Here is a 21428-nt window from a genome sequence, read left to right on the forward strand (position 1 = left end):
GTGGGGATGGGGAGGCTGTTATGAGAATAAATGCTTATGCCGAGGAGTTATTAGAATTCTAATTATAAAGTAGGTAATTGATCGCTGGACTATTTGAAGAAGGTTTCTAGTATTATGTAGTCTGTCAGAATGATATCATTGTCTTAGGCAGGAAACAGCTCAGGCAGTTAGATGTTCAATTTTATTGCATAGTATTACTGGAATAAATAATTCAATACAACTAGGTTTTCTTCCCCGCAAATGAATTCATCATAATACTATAACAATAGTTATATTATCACCTGGTGCTGTAAATGCATGTGGCAGAGGAGAGCTGGTCTTGTGGTAGCAAGCATTACTTGTCCCCTTAGCTAAGCAGGGTCTGCCATGCTTGCATATGAATGGGAGACTTGATGTGTGAGCACTGTAAGATCTTCCCCCTTAGGGGATGGAGCCACTCTGGGAAGAGCAGAAGGTTCCAAGTTCTCTCCCTGGCATCTCCAAAATAGGGCTGAGAGAGACTCCTGCCTGCAACCTTGGAGAAGCCGCTGCCAGTCTGTGCAGACAATACTGAGCTAGATGGACCAATGGTCTGACTCAGTATAAGGAACATAGGAAGCTGCCATATACTGAATCAAACCCAACATTAAAAGTATTAAATCTATAAATCTAATTAAAAGCCTGGGTGAACAAATATGTCTTCAGTGCCTTTTTAAAAGTTGCTAGAGACAGGGAGGCTCTTATCTCAACAGGGAGCACATTCCAAAGCCCAGGGTCAACAGTGGAGGCCAATCCCCAAGTAGCCACCAGACAAGCCAGTGACAACAGTAGACATACCTCTCTAGAAGATCTCAACAGGCAATGGGGCTCATGGCGAAGAAGACATTCTCTTAAGAACCCAGATCCTAAGCTGTTTAGGACTTTATAGGTAATAACCAGCACTTTATATTGTGCCTGGAAATTTATTGGCAGACAGTGTAGTTCATTCAACACAGGAGTAATAGGGTCTCTCCAAGATGATCCAGAGACCAACCTGGCCACCACATTCTGGACCAACTGCAGTTTCCAGACTATGTACAAAGGCAGCTTCACATAGAGTACATTGCAGAAGTCTAGTCTGTAGGTTACCAGCATGTGCCACGTTCTGAGGTCATTCGTCTGAAGAAACGGACGCAACTGGTGTATCAGCCAAAGCTGATAGAAAGCACCTCTGGCCAGTGCCTCAACCTAGGACACAATGGAGAGGTTCAGATCCAGAAGCACCCCCAGACTGCGTACCTGTTCCTTCTAGGGGTGTGAGACCTCATCCAGAACTGGCAGATCAAAATCACCTCCCGAGTTCTGACCCCGCACATTAAGTACTCCCATCTTATCTGGATTCAGTCTCAGTTTGTTATTCCTCATCCAAACCATCACCGCCTCCAAGCAGGCATTTAGGGAGGTTATGCTTTCTCCTGATGAGGTTGACATGGAGAAACAGTTTTAATTAAAAGCCTGGGTGAACAGATGTGCCTTTAAATACTTTTTAAAAATATTGGGAGCCACTCGTAGATCTCTGCAGGGCTGGCCTTCTGATGAGGCTAAGTGTGGCAGTTGCCTCAGGCAGCAGACAGGGGGCAGCAACATGAACTACTGCTGCCACCTGGGCTGTGACAGGCTTAGCTGTGATGCCCCACCTTGAGTTCTGTGTGCTTCTCTGCCTGCTCACAGAGAGAAGGGGATATACCCACAGGAGGTAGGAACACTGTGCAGTGCAGTTCCCTGTTCCCAGTGCAGCCCTGGAGATGCACATGGCCAGAATAATGAAGAAACCAAAATGACTAAAGGGTTGGAGTACCTTCCCTGCGAGCAAAAACTAAAACATTGTGACTGTTTTGTTTAATATAAAGACGACTTGGAGGGACGTGTTAGAGACTTGTCAGAGATTTCTAAAATTATGCACTCTGTGGAGAAAGTGAATAGAATGTTCCCCCTCCTTTTCTCATGATACTAGAACTGTAGGTCACCAAATGAAATTAAAGGGCAATAGGTTCCAGACAGACAAAAGGAAACGTCTCTCTACAAAATGCATGATCAGCTTATGGAATGCACTGTCACAAGATGTTGTGATGGTCGCTGACTTAGATGGCTTTAAAAAGGGATTAGATCAATTCCTAGAGGATAACTATCAACAGCTGTAGCCATGATAGCTAAATGGAATTTCATGTTACCAGACAGTATTTATTTATTTTATTTTATTTTTATTTAACATATTTTTATACCTTTTATACCATGTATGCCTTTGAATACGTGGTGCTAGGGATGGACAACAGAGGAGGGCTTATCGCTGTTATTCTCTGTTTGTAAATTCCTCTGAAGCATCTGTGCAGCCACAGCTGAATGCTGGACTACAGGAGTATAGTAAGGTTGGAGTGGTCCTGGGACTAAAAGTGAAGATGGGCCCCTGTCCTCCCACCTTCTTCTTTGGAGAGGCAAGAGGGGGAGAGCGAAGAGTAAGCTATCACTCAACTGGTGGGTCCCTTCACCCTCAGGGGCCTAGAGGAAGTTGTCCCGCCCCTGCCTTGTTCAATTATAGCTACACAAGTGCTGGTCTAGATAGATTGTTGATTTGACCATTAGGGATGTCTCTGTGCCATAGCCAAGCATGGTGTTGTGCAGGCATGCCACAAACACACTTTTATTTGGTTCACTAGGAACAATATGGAATTTTGCAATGTCCCATGGGATAAATTCCTTGGGACAGAGCTGGTCTCTGCGACTCACCTTTTGTAGTGACCAGTCTCCCCTCCCTCTAAAGGGTTAACTGGAAGTAAACCTTGTCTTGACTGACAGGCTGGTGACCTCCAGAGATCACCCAGTCAGTAGACCAGGGGGGAGGGACCTAGAGAGATGTGCTGGGAATTCTGGGAACAGGAAAGGAAGAGTGCGGACAAGCATGGGGTCAGATGCCTCATGGCTGCAGGCTGCAGGCTAATCTCTCAGGGTGAGAGCGCTTCAGGAAGCTTGATTTTTCATCAGGAGTTTTGGTGAGTTTTCAAGGAAAAGGGAGTCCAGCATAGGAAACAGTTTGCATAGTCAAACTGGGCATTAGGAACTTATATTTCTTTGTATGTGTGCTTTGTATATCCCTGATATTGTTGTATTATTGTTTACCTGCAACGTAATTAAAATAAGAAGCACTAGCCTACGCTCAACCCACCTAGGGCAGTGCAAAAGACTCTGTAAACATCTAAGCGTGCCTAAATGCAACCTAAAACTGAAGCCTAAGACAACCTATTTTTGTAATCATAGTAGATTACAAAAATCTTAGTATTTTTGAATGTATCTAAGCTAAACGCCTCAGACAGAAGCAGTCTGTAGTAATAGAATAAAACTGTTTTTTGTTCTTTTCTTTTTACATGCCTCTCAGAGTTTGTAAAAAGTGAGGAAAAGTGGGGGGCAGAAAGGGGGATTTCTCTGGTGCAAAAGCGTCCTCAAGCACTCAGCAGCTATCAGTTTTCTCACCACATGGAGGCCTACACATGGAAGGTTTTTGTGCTTATCCAATAGCAAAATTAAGAGAGAGTTTTAACTGAGGTTTCCCACCCCAAGCCTAGGGAGGTTCTGTCAATGGGGGTGGTGGGGTGGGAGCATTTTGAATCTACTGGGAATACAGAATAGTTTTATGAGAAGCCCACCCAGGCAGCTCAGCGGGGATGACATGGCATTTTCTTTCCCCCGTGAGCTAGCCCTGAGACAAAGACTTTAATTCCCTATACCTTTGCTATCAGTTAGAAAGATAGGAGCAGAACCACTGCAAAAACAATGCAAAACCCAACTGGAAATTGGGAGGTTTGCACACCTCACATGCTTCAGATTTCCAGACGTAAGAGCCCAGAAATGTTAAGGCAGTGTTGGATTGGCACCACGCAAACTCAACATGTAACTGGGTTTACAGTTATGCCCAGATGGTCTGCAGCTACCACAGGCAGCATGGAGGTGTGGGGGTTGGAACATGTTATCCAGGCGCCATGGCGCGGAGACATAGAGGCTATTGACACGATGGGGCGAAATCGGCCTAGTGGAGGCTAGCCCAATTTTGCTCCATTGTGTGAACCACCGGGCTCGGCTGGGAGCCCGGGGGTTCCTAGGCGGGTAACCCGCCTAACTATCCCTGCCCTAAAAGCAGGTTTGCGGAGCAAGCGCTCCGCAAACCTGGTTTTAAAGATCATGAGTAGCCACGGCATGGCTCCGCGCCCCAGTTACTCATGAGTAGACCCCCGGAGAGGAGGCGAAAAGCTGCCTCCCGGCTCCGGCGGTCTCCCCAGTATGCCCTGCACACTCGCGCATGGCATAATGGAGCTTCTGGGGGCCACACAGCCCCCGCTGGCTCCGTCATGGAGCCGGCAATCGTATGGGCGGCCAATCCAGCCGCCCAGAGCTCCCGCTCTGCTCGTGTGCGGGGAGAGCTGGCTTAGCCCGCACTCCCCGCTCACCCTTCCAAACCGGGTCTCACTGATTGTTTGCCAGGCCCAGTTATGTGTCAGGTTGGCACTGTGCCAACCTAATATTGCTGAGATTTTCTGAGTTTTTGATAATTGGAAATTGAGAGGAGAGGAGAGCTGGTCTTGTGGTAGCAAGCATGACTTGTCCCCTTAGCTAAGCAGGGTCAGCCCTGGTTGCATATGAATGGGAGCCTTGATGTGTGAGCACTTCAAGATATTCCCCTCAGGGGATGGAGCCACTCTGGGAAGAGCAGAAGGTTTCGAGTTCCCTCCCTGGCTTCTCCAAGATAGGACAAGATTTTTTTAATTGAACCAACAAACTACCAAAGCATACAGTACGTTGCCAAAGCACAATTATATACAAAGTGGTTGTTTGTACATGATATATCTACAAAGATGTACACACAAGGATTTGGAAACCCACAAGGTTATGAAGTATATGCAGGTAGTACTGTAACTCGGGGGTGGGGGATTACAAGGCACATCAGGTAATCGGGGGAGGGTTACGTCCAATGTCCATTTCCACAATTTTCCCATTGCTGTTTAGAAGAGATACTCTTGTCTTTTTGCACATAACCATACAAACTTTTCCAGAAGAGATTTACTGTCTCATCTGCGTGAACCTCTTGGTCACATCTTCCCTCCCTATTCCTATGCAGGAGCATTGCATAAATGACATACAAGTTTACTAACCTGATTACGAGAAGGGGAACGTTCCAATTCCCTAGTATGAGGGCACCCGTTCCATCCCGTTTCCTTGAAGGTTTCTTTCTGGGACCTTGAAAAGAGGTTCTATCGCTCAAACCCGAGGTTAGTTCTTCCCAAGTCTGTTTTTCCAAATCAGGCCACTCTAACAGCTTGCTTACTCCCTGCCACACTCTTTTGGCTACCACACACTCTTTTAAGAAATGTGAGTGGGTTTCCCTGAATGTTTTGCCTAGCTCACTAGCTTTCTGTTTGCAGGTGATTTTAGGACGCTCGCCCTCTGGGAGCCATGGCTTAGCGGCATTAAGTGGCAGTACTTGGTGGTATAAGCGCCACCTTGTTTCCCATAAATGGAAAGGGACTTTTTTCTCCTTAAAGAGAGTGATAGGGTGGGCTGAGAGAGATTCCTGCCTGCAACCTTGGAGAAGCCGCTGCCAGTCTGTGAAGACAATACTGAGCTAGATGGACCAATGGTCTGACTCAGTATATGGCAGCTTCCTATGTTTCCTATGTTGCTAGGCTGCACACTGCATGGATCCTCTGGTTTCGCTTCTCCACCCTCGTGGGAATCATGAGGACAAGCCTATTGACATTCATGACTGAGCAGGGATTTGAATCTAGTTCTTCCCTGTTCCATTTCAATACTCCAGCCATTACACCACAGTGGCTAACAGCAGGTGATAGACCTATACTCGATTTTTAAAGCCATTTAAGTTAGAAACCATCACTACCTGGTTTAATAACAGTAGTTAAGTTTCCAAATCTGAATTAGAAAGGAATGTCAGTTTTCTGAATCACATTCTCACTGAGCCTCAGTAAATTTGAGTCAAGAAGAAGAATTAAATAAATGTTGACAGGGTTGGTATCAAAGAGCAAATCAAAGTTAACACCATCAGTGAGTCATTGGCATGTATGAAATCCTGATGAGGTTCTAAGTAGGAAGCTATATATATATATATGGAAGTGAATGAGAAATGAGGCTAAGACTATATTTTTTGGAAAACTATCTGGGCATGGTTTGAAAAGATAATTACAGTCAAGCATAGCAAAAAAAAAGAGTATATAAATTCAAAAGGAGCTGAATAATTGTACAGTAATTAAAAATAATTCTTCATGCTTTCTCAGGAAAAACTAATAATAAAGATGACTTCAGGTTAAAACTTAATGTTAACTACTGAAATGTTTTTACCTATTATGTCAAGAAATTTACACTTGGAAGCTGTACTGAAATACTAACATGTAATAATCCTTGCACTGGAGGAGAGATTGTGGGTTTTTTAGTTATTGTAAGCCTTTGGGGATAGTTTTAACAGTACATTATAATGAATTAGTGTAAAGGGTCAGTTAGAAGTGCTAAGACCTAACTAGTTTTTGCCTATAGGAGTCACAGTAATTGATGCAAAGCCTTTATGGCCAAAACTGAGGCTGGAACTAGACATTCCACTTGCCAAAAGAGGTAGCCTGTCATCCTTTCCTCCATTTTCCTCTGGTAATGTATAAAAATGCAAGGTGTATATGACGTGAAGTCACCTAATTTCTAGCATTCTTTGATAGAATCCAGTGAAGTGGAATGAAGGTGCAGAAAGTTGCAATGTGATACCATTACATATTTTCAGTTGCTATATGTGACAGGGGAGAGAGGAGGAGGAGATTGTATTCTTGACAATATTGGCTGTAACATGGAAATCCAGCCTAATAGGAGAAGGAGAATATAGGATTCCATTTTCCAGGCATTGGATTGGATTGTGCATCAGAATCTCTAGTTCAAGGGTAAGCAACCTTGGCTCTCCAGCTGTTGCTGGATTACAACTCCCATCACCCCCAGCTGAAGTTTATGGTGCCTGGGAATTGTGGAAGTTGTGGTTCAGCAACAGCTGGAGAAACAAAGTTGCCTACCCCTGCTCTCAACTTCAGCCAGTTCACAAAAACTGTTTGTGAATCTAATAAATCCTACCTGGTTGTAGGAGAGCATGATTACACAACCCTTTAAGCCCCTTGGAGACTTGTGATTCTGAACTAGACATTTCATCACTCCCCTGGGTACCATGAGCTATAGAACAGACATGTTGTAAGTCTAATAAATCTGAACTATATTTCAAGAGACTTGGAGTTGTTGACCCTTGGAGCTTTGTGGTTCTGTCTTAGGCACATCCTTGTAGAACTGGGATGTTGTGGTATGTGTCACTAGATTTGGCTGATTTGAATTGCATCTCTTAAACCACTTGCATTCCATTAGCAGGGATGTTCCAGGACATTTGAATGAAAGTGTGAACTCTGGGGGCACAATCCAGCAAAGGTTAAATGTTATCAAGCCCTATTGAAATTAATGGGTGAGGTCAGCATGTGCATAAATATCTCTGGTTGAGATCAATGGGACTGAAAGCTACTTAACAGTGAGGCTATTCTCAGCACAGTGGGAACCGGGATAAAGGAGCCAAGCCCAGTTCCCAATGCGTGGGAGAACTGCTGGGAGCTGTGCAGCTCCCGGCAGCTGTGTGGTGGGAAACCCTCTTGGGTAGCCCACCACATAACCCGGGTTTCGGGTTCAGGAGCACCTGAAAAGCAGGTTAACTGCTTGTGTGTCACTTCAGCACAGCTCCATACTGTGGCAATTCACAAGTAGCCCTGCAACCAGGAGGCTACAACAAGCCTCCCAGTGTCAGGGGAGCTCCTGAACCCCGCCACCCCAACTGGCTCCATGATGGAGCCAGTAATCATTTGAGCAGTGGATCCAGATGCTCAAGAAGGGCCTCCTGCTCGTGTGTGGGGAGAGCGGGTCAAGCCCAGACTGACCTCGCAGCAAACATTGCTAAGTACCCCTCCCCTTAGGCAAGTTTAATGGAGCAAGTGCTCCGTTAACCTCATCTTTTTGCTTGTGTGTTGCCGCAGTGTGTGGTGACACACAAGTAGACCATGGGCTCGGTGGTCTCTCCAGAATGCCCCACGTGCTCACAAGGGGCATCCTGGAACTTCTTGGGGCTGTGCAGCCCCGGATCCCTGCAGACCCCGTCGGTTCCATGACAGAGCTGGCAGTCATGTGGGCGGCCAATCCAGCTGCCCAGGGCTGCCTCTTGATCGTCTGCAGGAAGAGCGGTCTCCCCACAAACCCCCTTACAGCTCTTCACAATAATCATGTGAAGAGCCTCCATAACAAGTTATTTTATAACCCCATTCTAAAATAACTACTTTTGTGGAGAGCCTTGTTGTCTTGATTGTGTCCTTTGGTCTGAAGTACCCATGCTGTGACAAACTGAGATCTGCTCCCTGAGGAGCAGCTACACCACCAATTTGTTGGTAGGACCATGTAGTGGCCCTATTGTATTTCCTCTTGCCCTTTTCTTTGGCCCATGTGGTATCATGCAGATTGAAAGACACTCTTGCCAGTGCATATGTTTGGACCTAAGGAAGCCCAGATCCCAAGGATTCCTACCACAACACAAAACTATGCACCTTCCAAGCTGAGACACAGACATATATCTCTTTTAACCCTCTCTTGCCACAGGTAATGTCAATAGGTCTAGAAGAGTTCTCTACTTATACCCCTCAACTAAAGTAAAGTAAAGTGTGCTGTCGAGTCGGTGTCGACTCCTGGCGCCCACAGAGCCCTGTGGTTGTCTTTGGTAGAATACAGGAGGAGTTTACCATTGCCTCCTCCCATGCAGTATGAGATGATGCCTTTCAGCATCTTCCTATATCAGTACTGCCCAATATAGGTGTTTCTCATAGTCTGGGAAACATACCAGCGGGGATTCAAACCAGCAACCTCTGGCTTGCTAATCAAGTCATTTCCCTTTTGTGTCATTAGGTGGCTCACTGCTATATGCAAGCCAAGACACAGACAGATTAAATAGGAGCAAAGACCTGAAGTATCTAAGATAAGCCTCTATCAGAGCTTGAGATCATTCATACAATGAAAAACTGTTCTAGCCTACTTGGGGAGTTGTGTGTGTTCCTAATTTTTGGTTGTGTGGAAGCAAGGTAGGAGGAAAACCTGAGTAGAAGTGATTGTGTGGAAGCAAGGTAGGAGGGAAACCTGGATAGCATTTCCTCCTACCTTGCTTCTACACAATCACTTCTATCCAGGTTTTCCTCGTACCTGGCTTCCACACAGCCAAAAATGTAGATCACACATGGCTCCCAAACCCAGGTTGAACAAGAGTGGAACTAACTAGTATCTTCAATACTAACGTGTAATTATCTGCACACTGAAGGTCAGCTTATGGGTTTTGTAGGTATTGTAAGCTATTGGGCATCTTCAGCAGAAAACATCTTCAGCATCTTCAGAGAGAGGAAGAGACTGCTTAACCCTTTTCTTTTCAGCTAACAGTCAGCTCATTTACTCCCTCCCTGCTGTTTTCTTCTGAGAAGGTATGGGGACCAGTATTTTTTGCTTTTCAGGGAGAAATATAGCTGGGGGATTTGGGGGCAATTTTGCTGACAGATTACTAAAATGAAAAGGCTCAACCAGCCCTAGGGAGAAAATTAGCTGGAAAGGGGAGCCTTCCCACGCCTACTGGTCTTGCATTCGGAAGTACTTTTATCAGGTAAAGCAATGTTCAACTGCTTTATATGATTAAAAAATGCCCTTTTGAGAATGAAACACCAAAGCACATGCAATGTAGAGTTCTACCCTTAGTGATGTCTTTCACATTGATGAAAGACCGGCCTATTTTAATTAGTATTAGGGTTAGTATTAGTATTTAGAAAATCAACAAATAGTTCTATCAGTGTTACTGTTGCGTCCTTTGAATTGTATGGACTTGGCAGTTGAGAGACTGGTTAATGCTGCTTTTAAGAACAAGAATAGCTTCATGGGTTTTCTATTCATGAATCTTAAAGCCCTTTGTAAACCTTAATTAATTGAAGCAAAAAACCTCCCTTTAAGCTAGCAAAATGTAATCCCTGTTTGTTTGTTTTTAAATTTGTAATGATGTGTGTTACAAATATGTGTAAAGGTAATAATAACTAATCTTGTAAATGTATAAAGAGAGCATAAATATGGGTTAAATGTTTTGCTCAGACCACAGTTGAGTAAATGTGTGCTTGCATATATAAGTCCTGATTGAATTCATCATCAACCTGGATATTAATTCATCAACCAGGATATGAACAAATTAATGTGGTAATTAGCAGATTTAAGATACATGCCTTGATGCAACAACAGCAGTCAATGCACTGAAACAGCAGCATGAATACTACAGCCTGCTGTGCTCAGAGCGAGCTTTATCCAATGCTGGAGTAAGATACTTGCAAGACTGGCTCCAGGTTGCAAGGAGCTGTCAGCAAACTGCCCTGCATGGACTCTTTCCTACCTGGGCTGCTCCTAAGATTAATGGTCAGACTTACCTTGTGGGGTAGGATGGGGGAGAGAAGGTGATAACAAAGCAAATCACTTTAATAGTTAAATAGATAATAGTTAAATAGATAATAGTTCCACTGCCACTGTACAGAGACTATAGGCACAAGAACAAGGGGCCTGAGGAACATGGGCTCTCAGTCAATGCTGTCCCTGCTCATTTGGTTTTCTCTGCAGCTGTATTCTGTGTAGCCATGAGCACAATACATAGGAACATAGGAAGCTGCCAAATATTGAGTCAGACCATTGGTCCATCTAGCTCAGTATTGCCTACACAGACTGGCAGAGGCTTCTCCAAGGTTGCAAGCAGGAATCTCTCTCAGCCCTATCTTGGAGATGCTGCCAGGGAGAGAACTTGAAACCTTTTGCTCTTCCCAGAGCGGCTCCGTTCCCTACAGGGAATATCTTACAGTGCTCACACTTCTAGTCTCCCATTCATATGCAACCAGGGCTGACCCTGCTTAGCTAAGGGGACAAGTCATGCTTGCTACCACAAGACCAGCACTCCTCTCTTGTAATGAACACACAATCTTGTGTCAAGGGCCAGCCCTAGGAGTTTTTTGGCACCCTAGGTGAAGTATGACTTCAGCATTCCCCTCACCGCCTGCCACATTCCATTAAAACTATATTCTGTAATGTATAGAACATAATTCTAACTGAAAGGGAGGGGCGCCAAAGTCATACTTGGTGGCTGGCACTGCTGGGGCAGGGGGCAGTGAGGAAGGAGACTACGGAGCTATTCACATGACCATTTGGGCAGGTGGGGGTGGGGGAAAGCAGTGAAACATTCCCTTCCCTGCAGATGATTCTTTGAACATTGTTGGAATCACGGAGCATGCTCCCAGATAAGCAGCGCTGAGCCATGCAGCATGGAGCACCGGAGGCCAGGATGACGAGTCCTGGCCTCTGGGTATCTAACAATCCCAGAATATCCCACAATGCACACTGAGCATGGTACATTTGTTTGTTTGTTTGTTTGTTTGTTTGTTTGTTTGTTTGTTTGTTTGTTTATGTAATACATTTCTATGCCGTTCAGAATGCAAGTTCCCTGGGCGGCTTACAAAACAATAAAAACAGCCAATAAAAGATTAAAGCATTTCAACAATTAAAATTAAAAAGTTAAAACAATTAAAAAACAATTAAAACAATATCTAATTAACAGCCTGGGTGAATTGGGGGATTGCCCCATCAGACGGGCCCTCTCGGTGTCTCCTCAGGCTTGGTGCAGCCTGAGGATACACACAATCCCAACACAATCCCAGCAGGCGGGTTAAGGGAGCCCTTGCTCCCTTAACCTTGGCTGAGAGCTAGGCTTAAAAGTTAGGTAAGCTGGGCAGAAGCACCAGGATCCATGGAGATCACGGTGCTCCACACGAGCAGCCTAGCCCAGGATAGGCTGTCATAGCCTAGGCTAGGCTGCTCAAGAGAACAGCCTCTGTGCCTTTTACAATCCATAAGACTGATGCGAATGCCTCACACCTCTGCCGAGCTCCAAGCGGACTCCCCTCTCTGCGGTGGCAGTGTCAGTCTTGTCCTATGGCCCCCAACCATTGGTGCCCGAGACCTGTCTAGTGGATGAGCTGACCCTGCACAAATGTATTTATTAGAAGGTCCCACAGAGGCAGTTTGACAGGGTTATTCTGCCTTTCCAGGATGTGCGTAAGTTACAATGCAATAAAATATTTGTGAAATGCAAATAGAGCATTGCTTATCTTCCTTTCAAGACAAACTGTGACAAAGATTTTTTTTCTTGCACCTTGATTAAAAGAGGCACTGGATTGCAGATACATTTGCTTGGTACTGGAAAGAATTCAGCCTGTGGGTCACCAGTTGGCAACCTCTAATTGAGTGTGTAATCTAGAGAAATTTAGGCATGTCTATATTGCGCTGAATGCAATGGAGTCTTAATTGTGTATTTAGGTCCTGCTGATTTCAGTAGGAACTAGGTGTGCCTAACTTTCTCTGGATTACACACTTAATAATCTAAAAAAAATCTCTCAGTGGTTGACAGCTGCGGTATGTGTACATAATAAGAAGAAGGGAGAAAGCACAATATAGTTAGTAACCGTAAATCTTAACTCCTTACAGCTCCATAAGGAACTTGATATTGATTAAACAGTCTTATGATTCACAAAATGCAAGGGCTGTGTCATTAGTGTATTGTGTCCTTTTCTTTCAGGTTACTCAATACTTCAAGCTATTATGGAAACAGCAGGGGAAAAAAGCTGGCAAGTCAGCGCCATATGTGTGGAGAATTTTAATGATGCAAGCTACAGGCAGCTTTTAGAAGACTTGGACCGGAGACAGGAAAAGAAATTCGTAATAGATTGTGAAATAGAGAGGCTTCAGAATCTCTTAGAACAGGTAATACCTGCTTGTAATGTCACTGTATCATCAGCATAGCCCCAGAAGAGTGGCCCCTGTCCTCTCCTTTCCATTTGCCTTGCCGGTCAAGACAGAGTATTTTTATGAGTTTTTTTCTCCATACCTTTTTCTACATAGTCCAGTATTTAATCTCCACTTCTGACCCATTTGTACATTGGTGGGAAATTCTCACCAGGCAGCCTCCAGATCCAGTAGGGAAAGCTGACTTGGAGACAACAGGCAATGCTTGTATTTTAGGGTCAAAAAGCCGTGACAGAAGAGCCATTTGTTTAAATCCTGGTCTGTTCCAATAGCATATAATTGATGGCCAGGTTACATTTTCTTAGAGCAAAAAGGAGGCATGAGTGATGGGAATTACTCCCTACCACCCATCTCTCTCTCTCTCTCTCACACACACACACACACACACACACACACACACACACACACACACACCACACACACAGACTTTTGCATACCTAGAATAGTAGAACCATAGAATGTTAGAGTTGGAAGGGCCCTTGGAGGTCTTCTTGTCCACCTCCCTGCCCAATATAAGAAACTGCTACAGGATCCCTGGCAGACAGTAGCCCAGCTTCTGTCTGCAAACCTCCTGCAAAGGAGAAACCACCACTGCACAAGGCAACTGTTCCACCATTGAACAGCATTTACAGTTGGGAAATCCTTCCGGATGTCTAGCCTAAATCAGCTTCATGCAATTGCAATTTCCTTGTAATTTCAGTCCATTGGTTGTCTTCAGGGCAACAGAGAACAAATCTGCTCCTTCTTCAGTGTGACAGCCCTTCAGATATTTGAAGACAGCTATCATGTCTCCCCTGAGTCTCCCCTTCTTTGGGCAAAACATACCCAGATTCCTCAACCATTGCTTGTTTCCAGGCTCTTCACCATCTGATACCCTCCTCTAAACCCGTTCTAGTGTCCTTCTTAAATATAGTTCCCAGAACTGGACACAGTGACTGATATCCTAACTAAGGAAGCATCCATGTTCCAGGAAGATTCTCCTGTGCTGTGGAAGGCTTCCAGAATACTATAGCTCATGTGGTGGGAGCATGATATTCTCCAATCTCTGCTTCCTCTGGAAATGTCCTGCACCACCTAAAATTTTGTTCCTAAGTGTTGCACAGCCCTTGTGGAAGTATTTCCGGGTGGCATAAAACATTTCCAAATGAAGCTTAGAACAGGAAAAAATCACTCCCCACAACCCTCCATGCTGCATAGCTTAAAATTTTTGTTTTTAAAGCTTTTTGCAGTGCTGGCACATCTTCCTGGGCATTTTTCACACAGGGCTTTTAGCTCGCATCTCCTCCGGAACGGACCAGATATCGATCAGATTTACCCCAAAGTCCCTGCAAGCTATCGGGGAGCACTTCAAATAAGCTTTGGGTTTTTCATTGTGCGTAAGAGTGTAGCCCAATTTATGTCCAGGGTTAAAATATCCACTTTTTGTGTTGGTTTTCGGGGCAACTTCGAGCTTGCAGTAACGCCTCGCAGGAGACCCACGGTAAAGCCTGCTGTGTGAAAAACGCCCTGGTGTGTGGGCACTTCCTTAGTTAGGATGTCAGCCAGTAAGACTCCAAATGATCAGTCAATCAATCTTTATTACAGTCATAGACCAGCATAGACTCCAAGTGAAGTCTGACCAGCACAGAATAGAATAGAACTATTGCTTTCATTACACTTATGCCTCTATTAAAGCTGCCTAGGGCTGCATTAGCTTTTTTAGCCACTACATCAGATTATGTGTATGTAAATAACCTCTGAGCACGCAGAGAGACCACCCTCACAGCTCCATCAGTTTCTTTATGCATGTGTTTCTGCACAATGGAGCCAGCAAGCATTTATCTCAGAGAGTTTTCCTGTGCTCCCAAAACCCTCTGTTGCAGCAGGAACACATCACTGATGGACTTGTAGGGGCGGGCCTGCTGTGTGCTTGGAGGTGCCGTTCATATGCATGCTTCGTTAGGATTTCAGCCAGTATTTAGTCTTCTTGTATCAACTAAGGCTGCACTTGTATGCACACTTGTTTGGAAAGTAAAGAGGGACACATTTCAAACATTCATAGGATCACAATGGCTGTGTTCTAATTAGCACTTGTCCTCAACCACAACAGGCTAGAGCTAATACTTCCTGCGTCCTAACTCAATAATTATTGAGGCTGTGCACACGAGCAGCCCAACCCAGGCTAGGACAGCACAACCTGTGTTGGGCTTCTCATGTGCAGCGCTGGGATTGAGGCCAATCTCGGCACTGTCTCCACTGCAAGCCCGACTTTTAACCACAGCCCTTAACTCAGTTAGAGGGCACGAGCACACATGCAGCCCGAGCACACACAGAGTTGGGCGCCTAGAGTGCCCGACTCACAGGGGATCCCCCCAATGCACCATTCTCGTCGTGCAGTGCATTGTGGGATACCTGGAGGCCGAGACTCATTTTCCCAGCCTCCAGGATGCCACACAGCTTGCGGCGGTGCCCATTGTGTGGGTGCACGAGCCACACAGCTTAGTTACTCCGTGGATCATCTAGGCGGAAGGTTGGTCCAACCTCCCGCCCTCCCCACCACTGCTACACTTGTGTGAATGATCTCATTGTCTTCTATATGCCTTCTAGTTCCCAAAATAAGCCTCTTGATTGACTGCTGGTATTTTCTGCTTCTGAGTATTTCTATTCTATTCTGTCCACCTACAAGAGTGAAGGAAATTGCCTACTGATAATCCCACAACATGTGGATGGATTTGCACTAGCATATTTTTCAGCCCAGATATACATTTTAGTATAATCAGGATGTATATGCCTATGAGTTACCCTGGCCTTCTGAGTGGTTCATAATATGACTGTGCACTGGTTCATACATACATGCAGGTTTGATACCTGCAGCATCAAGTGATGGCTTGTCTGGGTGAATGTGGCATCTGGTGGGCCACTGTGTGAAGCAGGATCCTGGACTGGCAGAGCCTTGGGCCTGATCCAGCCGGCCTGTTCTTATGTTCTTAATGAACAATCACAAAAGGTGCAGTACTCTGCCTAATGGTGCAGTACTCCTGTATTCTACCAAAGACAACCACAAGGTTCTGTGGTTTCCAGGAGTTGACACCAACTCGACAACACACTTTACCTTTACTCATGGATAGAGAATTCAGGTGTTGCACATGCATGTGTGAACCAGGGCCAGAGTGTAGGTTAAGGTCAGAAATCCTTAGAGTTATTCAGGAAGTCACCCAAAATCATATGTATCCAATCCATTGACTGAGAAGGTCTGTGTGGCTTAAAAAGAAATTATGTGAGTCTAATTTTTGTTACAGATTTTAAAGCATACTTTGCAGTAGCACTTGTGAATTGCAGCAAAGGAATGCCACCTAGTGGTTGCTACAGGTTATTTTTATTATGCTGCTTAAAAAAAAAATTCTCTAAAGAGCATATTTGAGATCTTTAACACAGTTTACCACCTTAAAAAACACACACCAAACCCTAAGATATTATGGATCTAAATCTGTGAACAAAAATAGTGTTCCCCAAAAGCTGTGCTACGTTTAACTCCTTTATAGCTTTTAAGGACAGCCAGAATAGGAGGAAACTGAGAAACAATGATAAGGCATTCCCAAATGTAGCAGAAATTATTTCTTCAACTATCAGAGACACAACACTGATGGTGCTGTGAAAATTATTCTCCACACTCATTTGTTCCAGCAAGATCCGAGTGGTGGTTTTTTAAGACATAAATGTTAGAGTTTTTAATCAAATCTTCCTCCAGTCTAATATATTACCACATAAAAGAGAAATGTAAACATTTAATATTTAGGATTCTGAAAGAGTGGGGAAGCAAGTATGTTTTGTTTTGTTTTTAAAGTGCAAACATAAAATATTTCTAGTCTGCAGCTGTTTATTTCTACAGTATATTATTGTCACATTTCCACCATTATCGTATATGAAAGCTTAATCCCCAGAGCTATTTATTAGTCATCGTCCCGAGTCATTACCTTTAAAGCCCTGAATGGCTTAGGTCCAGGTTACCTGAGAGAGTGCCTTTCTCGGCAAGATCTCATTAAGATCATTAAGAGGGGTCAGTCTTCAGGTGCCACCCGTTCATCTGGTGGCGACCTGGAATCAGGCCTTCTCAGTTGTCACCTCTAGGTTGTGGAAAACTCTCCCTGTGGACATGAGAGGATTATCTTCCCTAGAGGCCTTCAGGAGAGCCTTCAGGATCTTTTTTTAAAAACCTGACTTTTAATGATATTTAGTTTTAGTTTTAATTTTAATCTGCTTTTAAATGGTTTTTTTATTTTATTTTAATTGTAAACTGCCCTGAACCACTTCAGGAAGGGTGGTATATAAATTGAATAAATGAAAATAAATAAATAAATAAATAAACACCAGTGTATAAATCCATAGATCTACTGAATGATGATTACACAGATTTTTAATATACACATGGCCCTGATCCAGCTATACTCGTGTGCAACTAGTCTTGTGCAACATGTGGCCCTCATTACCATCCCACATCAAGCTTCATTTGGCCCATTTAGTGGACCTCAAATTGCGCTGTGGATGCAAATTTGCATCCAGAATCTGCACATAAGCCTGCTTCTGAACTTGTCTCTCCTGCTGGATATGTATGTCTGGTGTTGATTTCCAGGATATTGGTATTATTGTATAATGCTTGTACCTTTTGCACTCCAGTGTTAATTCTTAATTGTGCTTCTTGAATTGTGAATGGCATGTGTTTCTTTAACACCATTTTTCAGCCTTTTCCCTTCATAAGCCGGTTTATTGCTTAATCCATCATGCTTACAATCAATAAAAGTTTATTTTTTCATTGGCTTTAAGGGAGTTAGAAGCCTGGTTACCACAGGAGGTATCTCAATACAGTGGCATGTTTTGTGGTTTGTGCAATAGAAGAATCTCAGGGACTCTTTGTAGGAGAACTCATGAATTTTAAAGGGCTCATCAACAGGTTTGGTGCCACATTCCTCATTTTTGAAATAAACTTTAGGCTCGGCACATGCTGCAAACCACAGTTCCCATCAAGTCATTGAAATCAAATGGCCTAAGAAGAGAGAGGAGAAATCTGAGGGCTCTCATTTGCGAGTGCTTGACTTTGTACTTAACAGGAAACTACTTTCCTAACGGTGCAGTGGGGAAATGGATTGACTACAAAGCCCGAGGTTGCCGGTTCGAATCCCTGCTGGTATGTTTTCCAGACTGCGGGAAACACCTATATCGGGCAGCAGCGATATAGGAAGATGTTGAAAGGCATCGTCTCATACTGCGCTGGAGGAGGCAATGTTAAACCCCTCCTGTATTCTACCAAAGACAACCACAGGGCTCTGTGGGTGCCAGGAGTCGACACTGACCTGATGGCACACTTTACCTTTACTTTCCTATCACACTTGGTGAGATTTCACACAGATGTCTTGTGCTTGTTAATAGCAAGCAATCTCACGTCTCCCTTGTGATCATCTATAGGCCAATTCACATAGCCATTATTTATTTATTTATAGCTATGCAAAAAGCTTTAAACACTTTTGTTGAAAAGCGGTACAGGCAAACCTCATTATCCATGGTTTCAGTACTCATGGTTTTGTGTGCAGTCAGGGAATAAGCACCCGACCAGCATACGTGTGTGTGTGTGTGTGAGTGTGTGTGTGTGTGTAGACTCCTTCTCCCTCCAAGCCTCTCTTCCAGCTGACCATGGGTCCAGTCTGGAGCCCATTTCGGGTGGAAGAAGGAGTCCCCGTTGCTGTCTCTGCTGCTGCTGCGGCCTCCTCTGCGGTGATTTGAAAAGGCAAAATGCACCACAGACTCTATGCAATCCCTTCTGTTGCTGCCGCCTCTGCTGTCATCTGCAGCAGTTTTAAAAGATAACCTGTCACCTCTGCCACAATTCTGCTGCTATCCGTGGCGATTTTTAAGGGTTTTATAAAAGCCATTTTCACCCGATTTTTGGCCATTTTTCAGCCAATTTCTTTTGTAATAAACCCAAAAATACAATTTTTGCCCCGCCCTCAGGAACCTAACCCCCGTGGTACCATAGCCCCGATTACCCAGTATTTGCAGTTTCGATATCTGCAGCATTAGCCAGGAATGGAACCCCTGCAAATACCGAGGTTTTCCTGTGCATATTCTTCTTCATATATAGCCAAGCTTGTCTTTACATGATGCTCTTCAAGATGCCTACAGGGCAATGCCTTCGAATCAGCCATAACTGAAAAATGAGATAATGGAAGTGCCAGCTTTGTCCTCAGGGGTCATGCTTCTTATGAAACTTTTTTCTTACAAATGTGTTCCCAGGGACACTTGAGGAGCATTTCATAGAGACAAAATTGACCATGTGAACAGTTCAAAGTCATTCCATAACAACCACCCATTCTACATCATCACATAGGAACAATTTCCCTTCACAACAGATTGGGCTTTGACAGCAGCTAGTAGATGGAAGAGTACCTCTCCCATATAGCATATAGAAAAGGTCATTTACTTGAGACAATTGGGTAAGCTTTCCTCTCCCTTCACAGCCAGTAGATCTGGCATGATTCTTCTTTGTCCTTCTGCTCTGTGCAGTACTTGGGCTGTAAAGGGTTAATTTATTACTGATATGGTGGATTCTCATACAGAACAAGGGTTAAACAGAGTGACGATGTTTTCCCTTCCTACCCTAAATTTTGACATTCTGTTGTTATTATTCTAATTTCATATTTTCTCCTTACATCATATTATTTTTTCCTTAACAACAAAATTTAAATGAACCTTTGTGAACTAAACGATAAATATTCATTTGAGCAGAATGCCATATTAGTAATCTCTTAGGACAGTGAAAGGCAAGAAAGAACTTAAAATGTGTGCGTGTGCCAAAATGCATGTGTTTACAGTGGAATATCAATAAATGTGAGAGCACCTCAGTAAATATCTTTTGGGGGCTCTTAAAACAATTAGGCAAGAATCAAAACTGATGGATGCAGCCTTGATTAGTCTGCATGGGTCATCTAGACAACCAGATCATAGAGTTGTGAGAGAGGAAGAGGATGTGAGAAGGGTTGATGTTAGTGTTGTGCTGAATGCTCATCAGTGAACATTTTTTGATGTGAAATCAGAGCTTTCAGGGGCCTGAAAATGTTCCCCAGCACCACCATCCTTTAGTCACCTTCCTCCAGCTCTTCTCAGCCTCTTCACTGCTCCAGTCAGCAGCTTCTTTAGCGATATTTCTTTATAAACCATGTGCTTCTTGCTAGCATGTAATCCTAACCTATCAGGGATCACATAGCAGCCTTCATGAAGAGGAATCATTAGGTAGCCTGCAGATACCTAAATGTCACCATGTAGCTCGTGACATTTAGGTATGTGGCAATGTCCCTGAAGGGAAAGTCCTCACATTGTCCTTACCCTGAATAGTGGGGAGAAGGGTGAATATGGCAGCTGGTTGCCAAGAATGTGTACTGATACTCCCTGCCTTGCTACACTGCATTAGCTATTTTAGTTCCTTTCCTCACAGCTGTCCAGTGGACTGACATGTGCACCGTCCCCCAAGCAAGCACTTTGTGCAGTGGAGTGCTTAGAGCAGGGACAGGCAACCTCAGCTCTCCAGCTGTTGCTGGACTACAACTCCCAACATCCCCAGCTGAAGTTTATGGTGCCTGGGGATTGTGGGAGTTGTGGTTCAGCAACAGCTGGAGAAACAAGGTTGCCTACTCCTGGCTTAGAGAGTTGGTCAAATCCATGTTCAGCCATGAAACACATTGGTTGACTCTGGGCCAGGCACTTATCTTTCAGCCTAATCTAATCTGTTGTGAGGAAACCATAACTGTGTACACTGCTCTGGGCTACTTGAAGGAAGAGTGGAATATACATGGAATGAATGAATGAATGAATGAATTCATTAATGAAATATTCACTCCCCAAACATTAACAGAAATTGGAATTGTTTTTCGGGGCCCAAAAATGCTTGCAAACATCAGTCTCCATTTTCAGCTCACTATTAGTTATAGTTAACCTTCCAGTCCCTGTCAAAAATGCTGACTCCAGTTTGAAATATGCTGTTTCCTGAGTAAGAAAAATGTTATTCAGTGCCCTGACAGCATGAAAGCTGAACTCATTAGGCTTATGACCTCTGAAGGTGGAGGGATGCTGTAAATTTTGCTGCATTGTGATCTGGTATATGCAAACATTTGCCACATTTCAGAAGAAGCACTCTCAGCCATTCAACCTGCTTGAAATTATGCTCATGTGTTCTTGAATTTCCCAATTCCCATCCAGAGATTCACTTTATCCAAATCCATTTCAAAAGCTTGTTTGCACGTGAGATCCAAATTGGACTTAATTGTCCTGGAAATCTGTTCCCTTGCGATAGGGCCATCTGATTCTTGAAAAGGGACTGCCTTCTTTTCTACATCAACTCCTCAGATAACATGTTAGTAGTTATAAATTAATTAACTCTCCGTTTTGGAGGGTTTTTTTTGCTTCAATTTATCTTCACACAAAATTGCCAATAATTACTTAGCTGACCTTTTATTTCATTTACATTTGTACAG

At 44.0% G+C, this 21428-nt stretch overlaps 1 protein-coding gene across 9 annotated transcripts in view; it reads left to right on the forward strand.

Moving 5' to 3' along the window:
• Nucleotides 1-21428, forward strand: part of GRIA4 (glutamate ionotropic receptor AMPA type subunit 4) — a 366881-nt gene that overhangs the window by 233807 nt on the left and 111646 nt on the right. For all 9 annotated transcript variants that reach the window (XR_008320488.1, XR_008320486.1, XR_008320487.1 and 6 more), the window contains exon 4: nucleotides 12704-12888. Coding sequence is in view for 6 of the 9 variants with exons in the window: in XM_053313249.1 (XP_053169224.1) it covers nucleotides 12704-12888 (185 nt within the window). In the remaining 3 variants the exon portion in view is untranslated. The remainder of the gene's footprint in view (nucleotides 1-12703; nucleotides 12889-21428) is intronic.

This window comes from Hemicordylus capensis, chromosome 3 (genome assembly GCF_027244095.1).
Source record: "Hemicordylus capensis ecotype Gifberg chromosome 3, rHemCap1.1.pri, whole genome shotgun sequence".
In the NCBI taxonomy this organism is placed as follows: Eukaryota; Metazoa; Chordata; class Lepidosauria; order Squamata; family Cordylidae; genus Hemicordylus; species Hemicordylus capensis.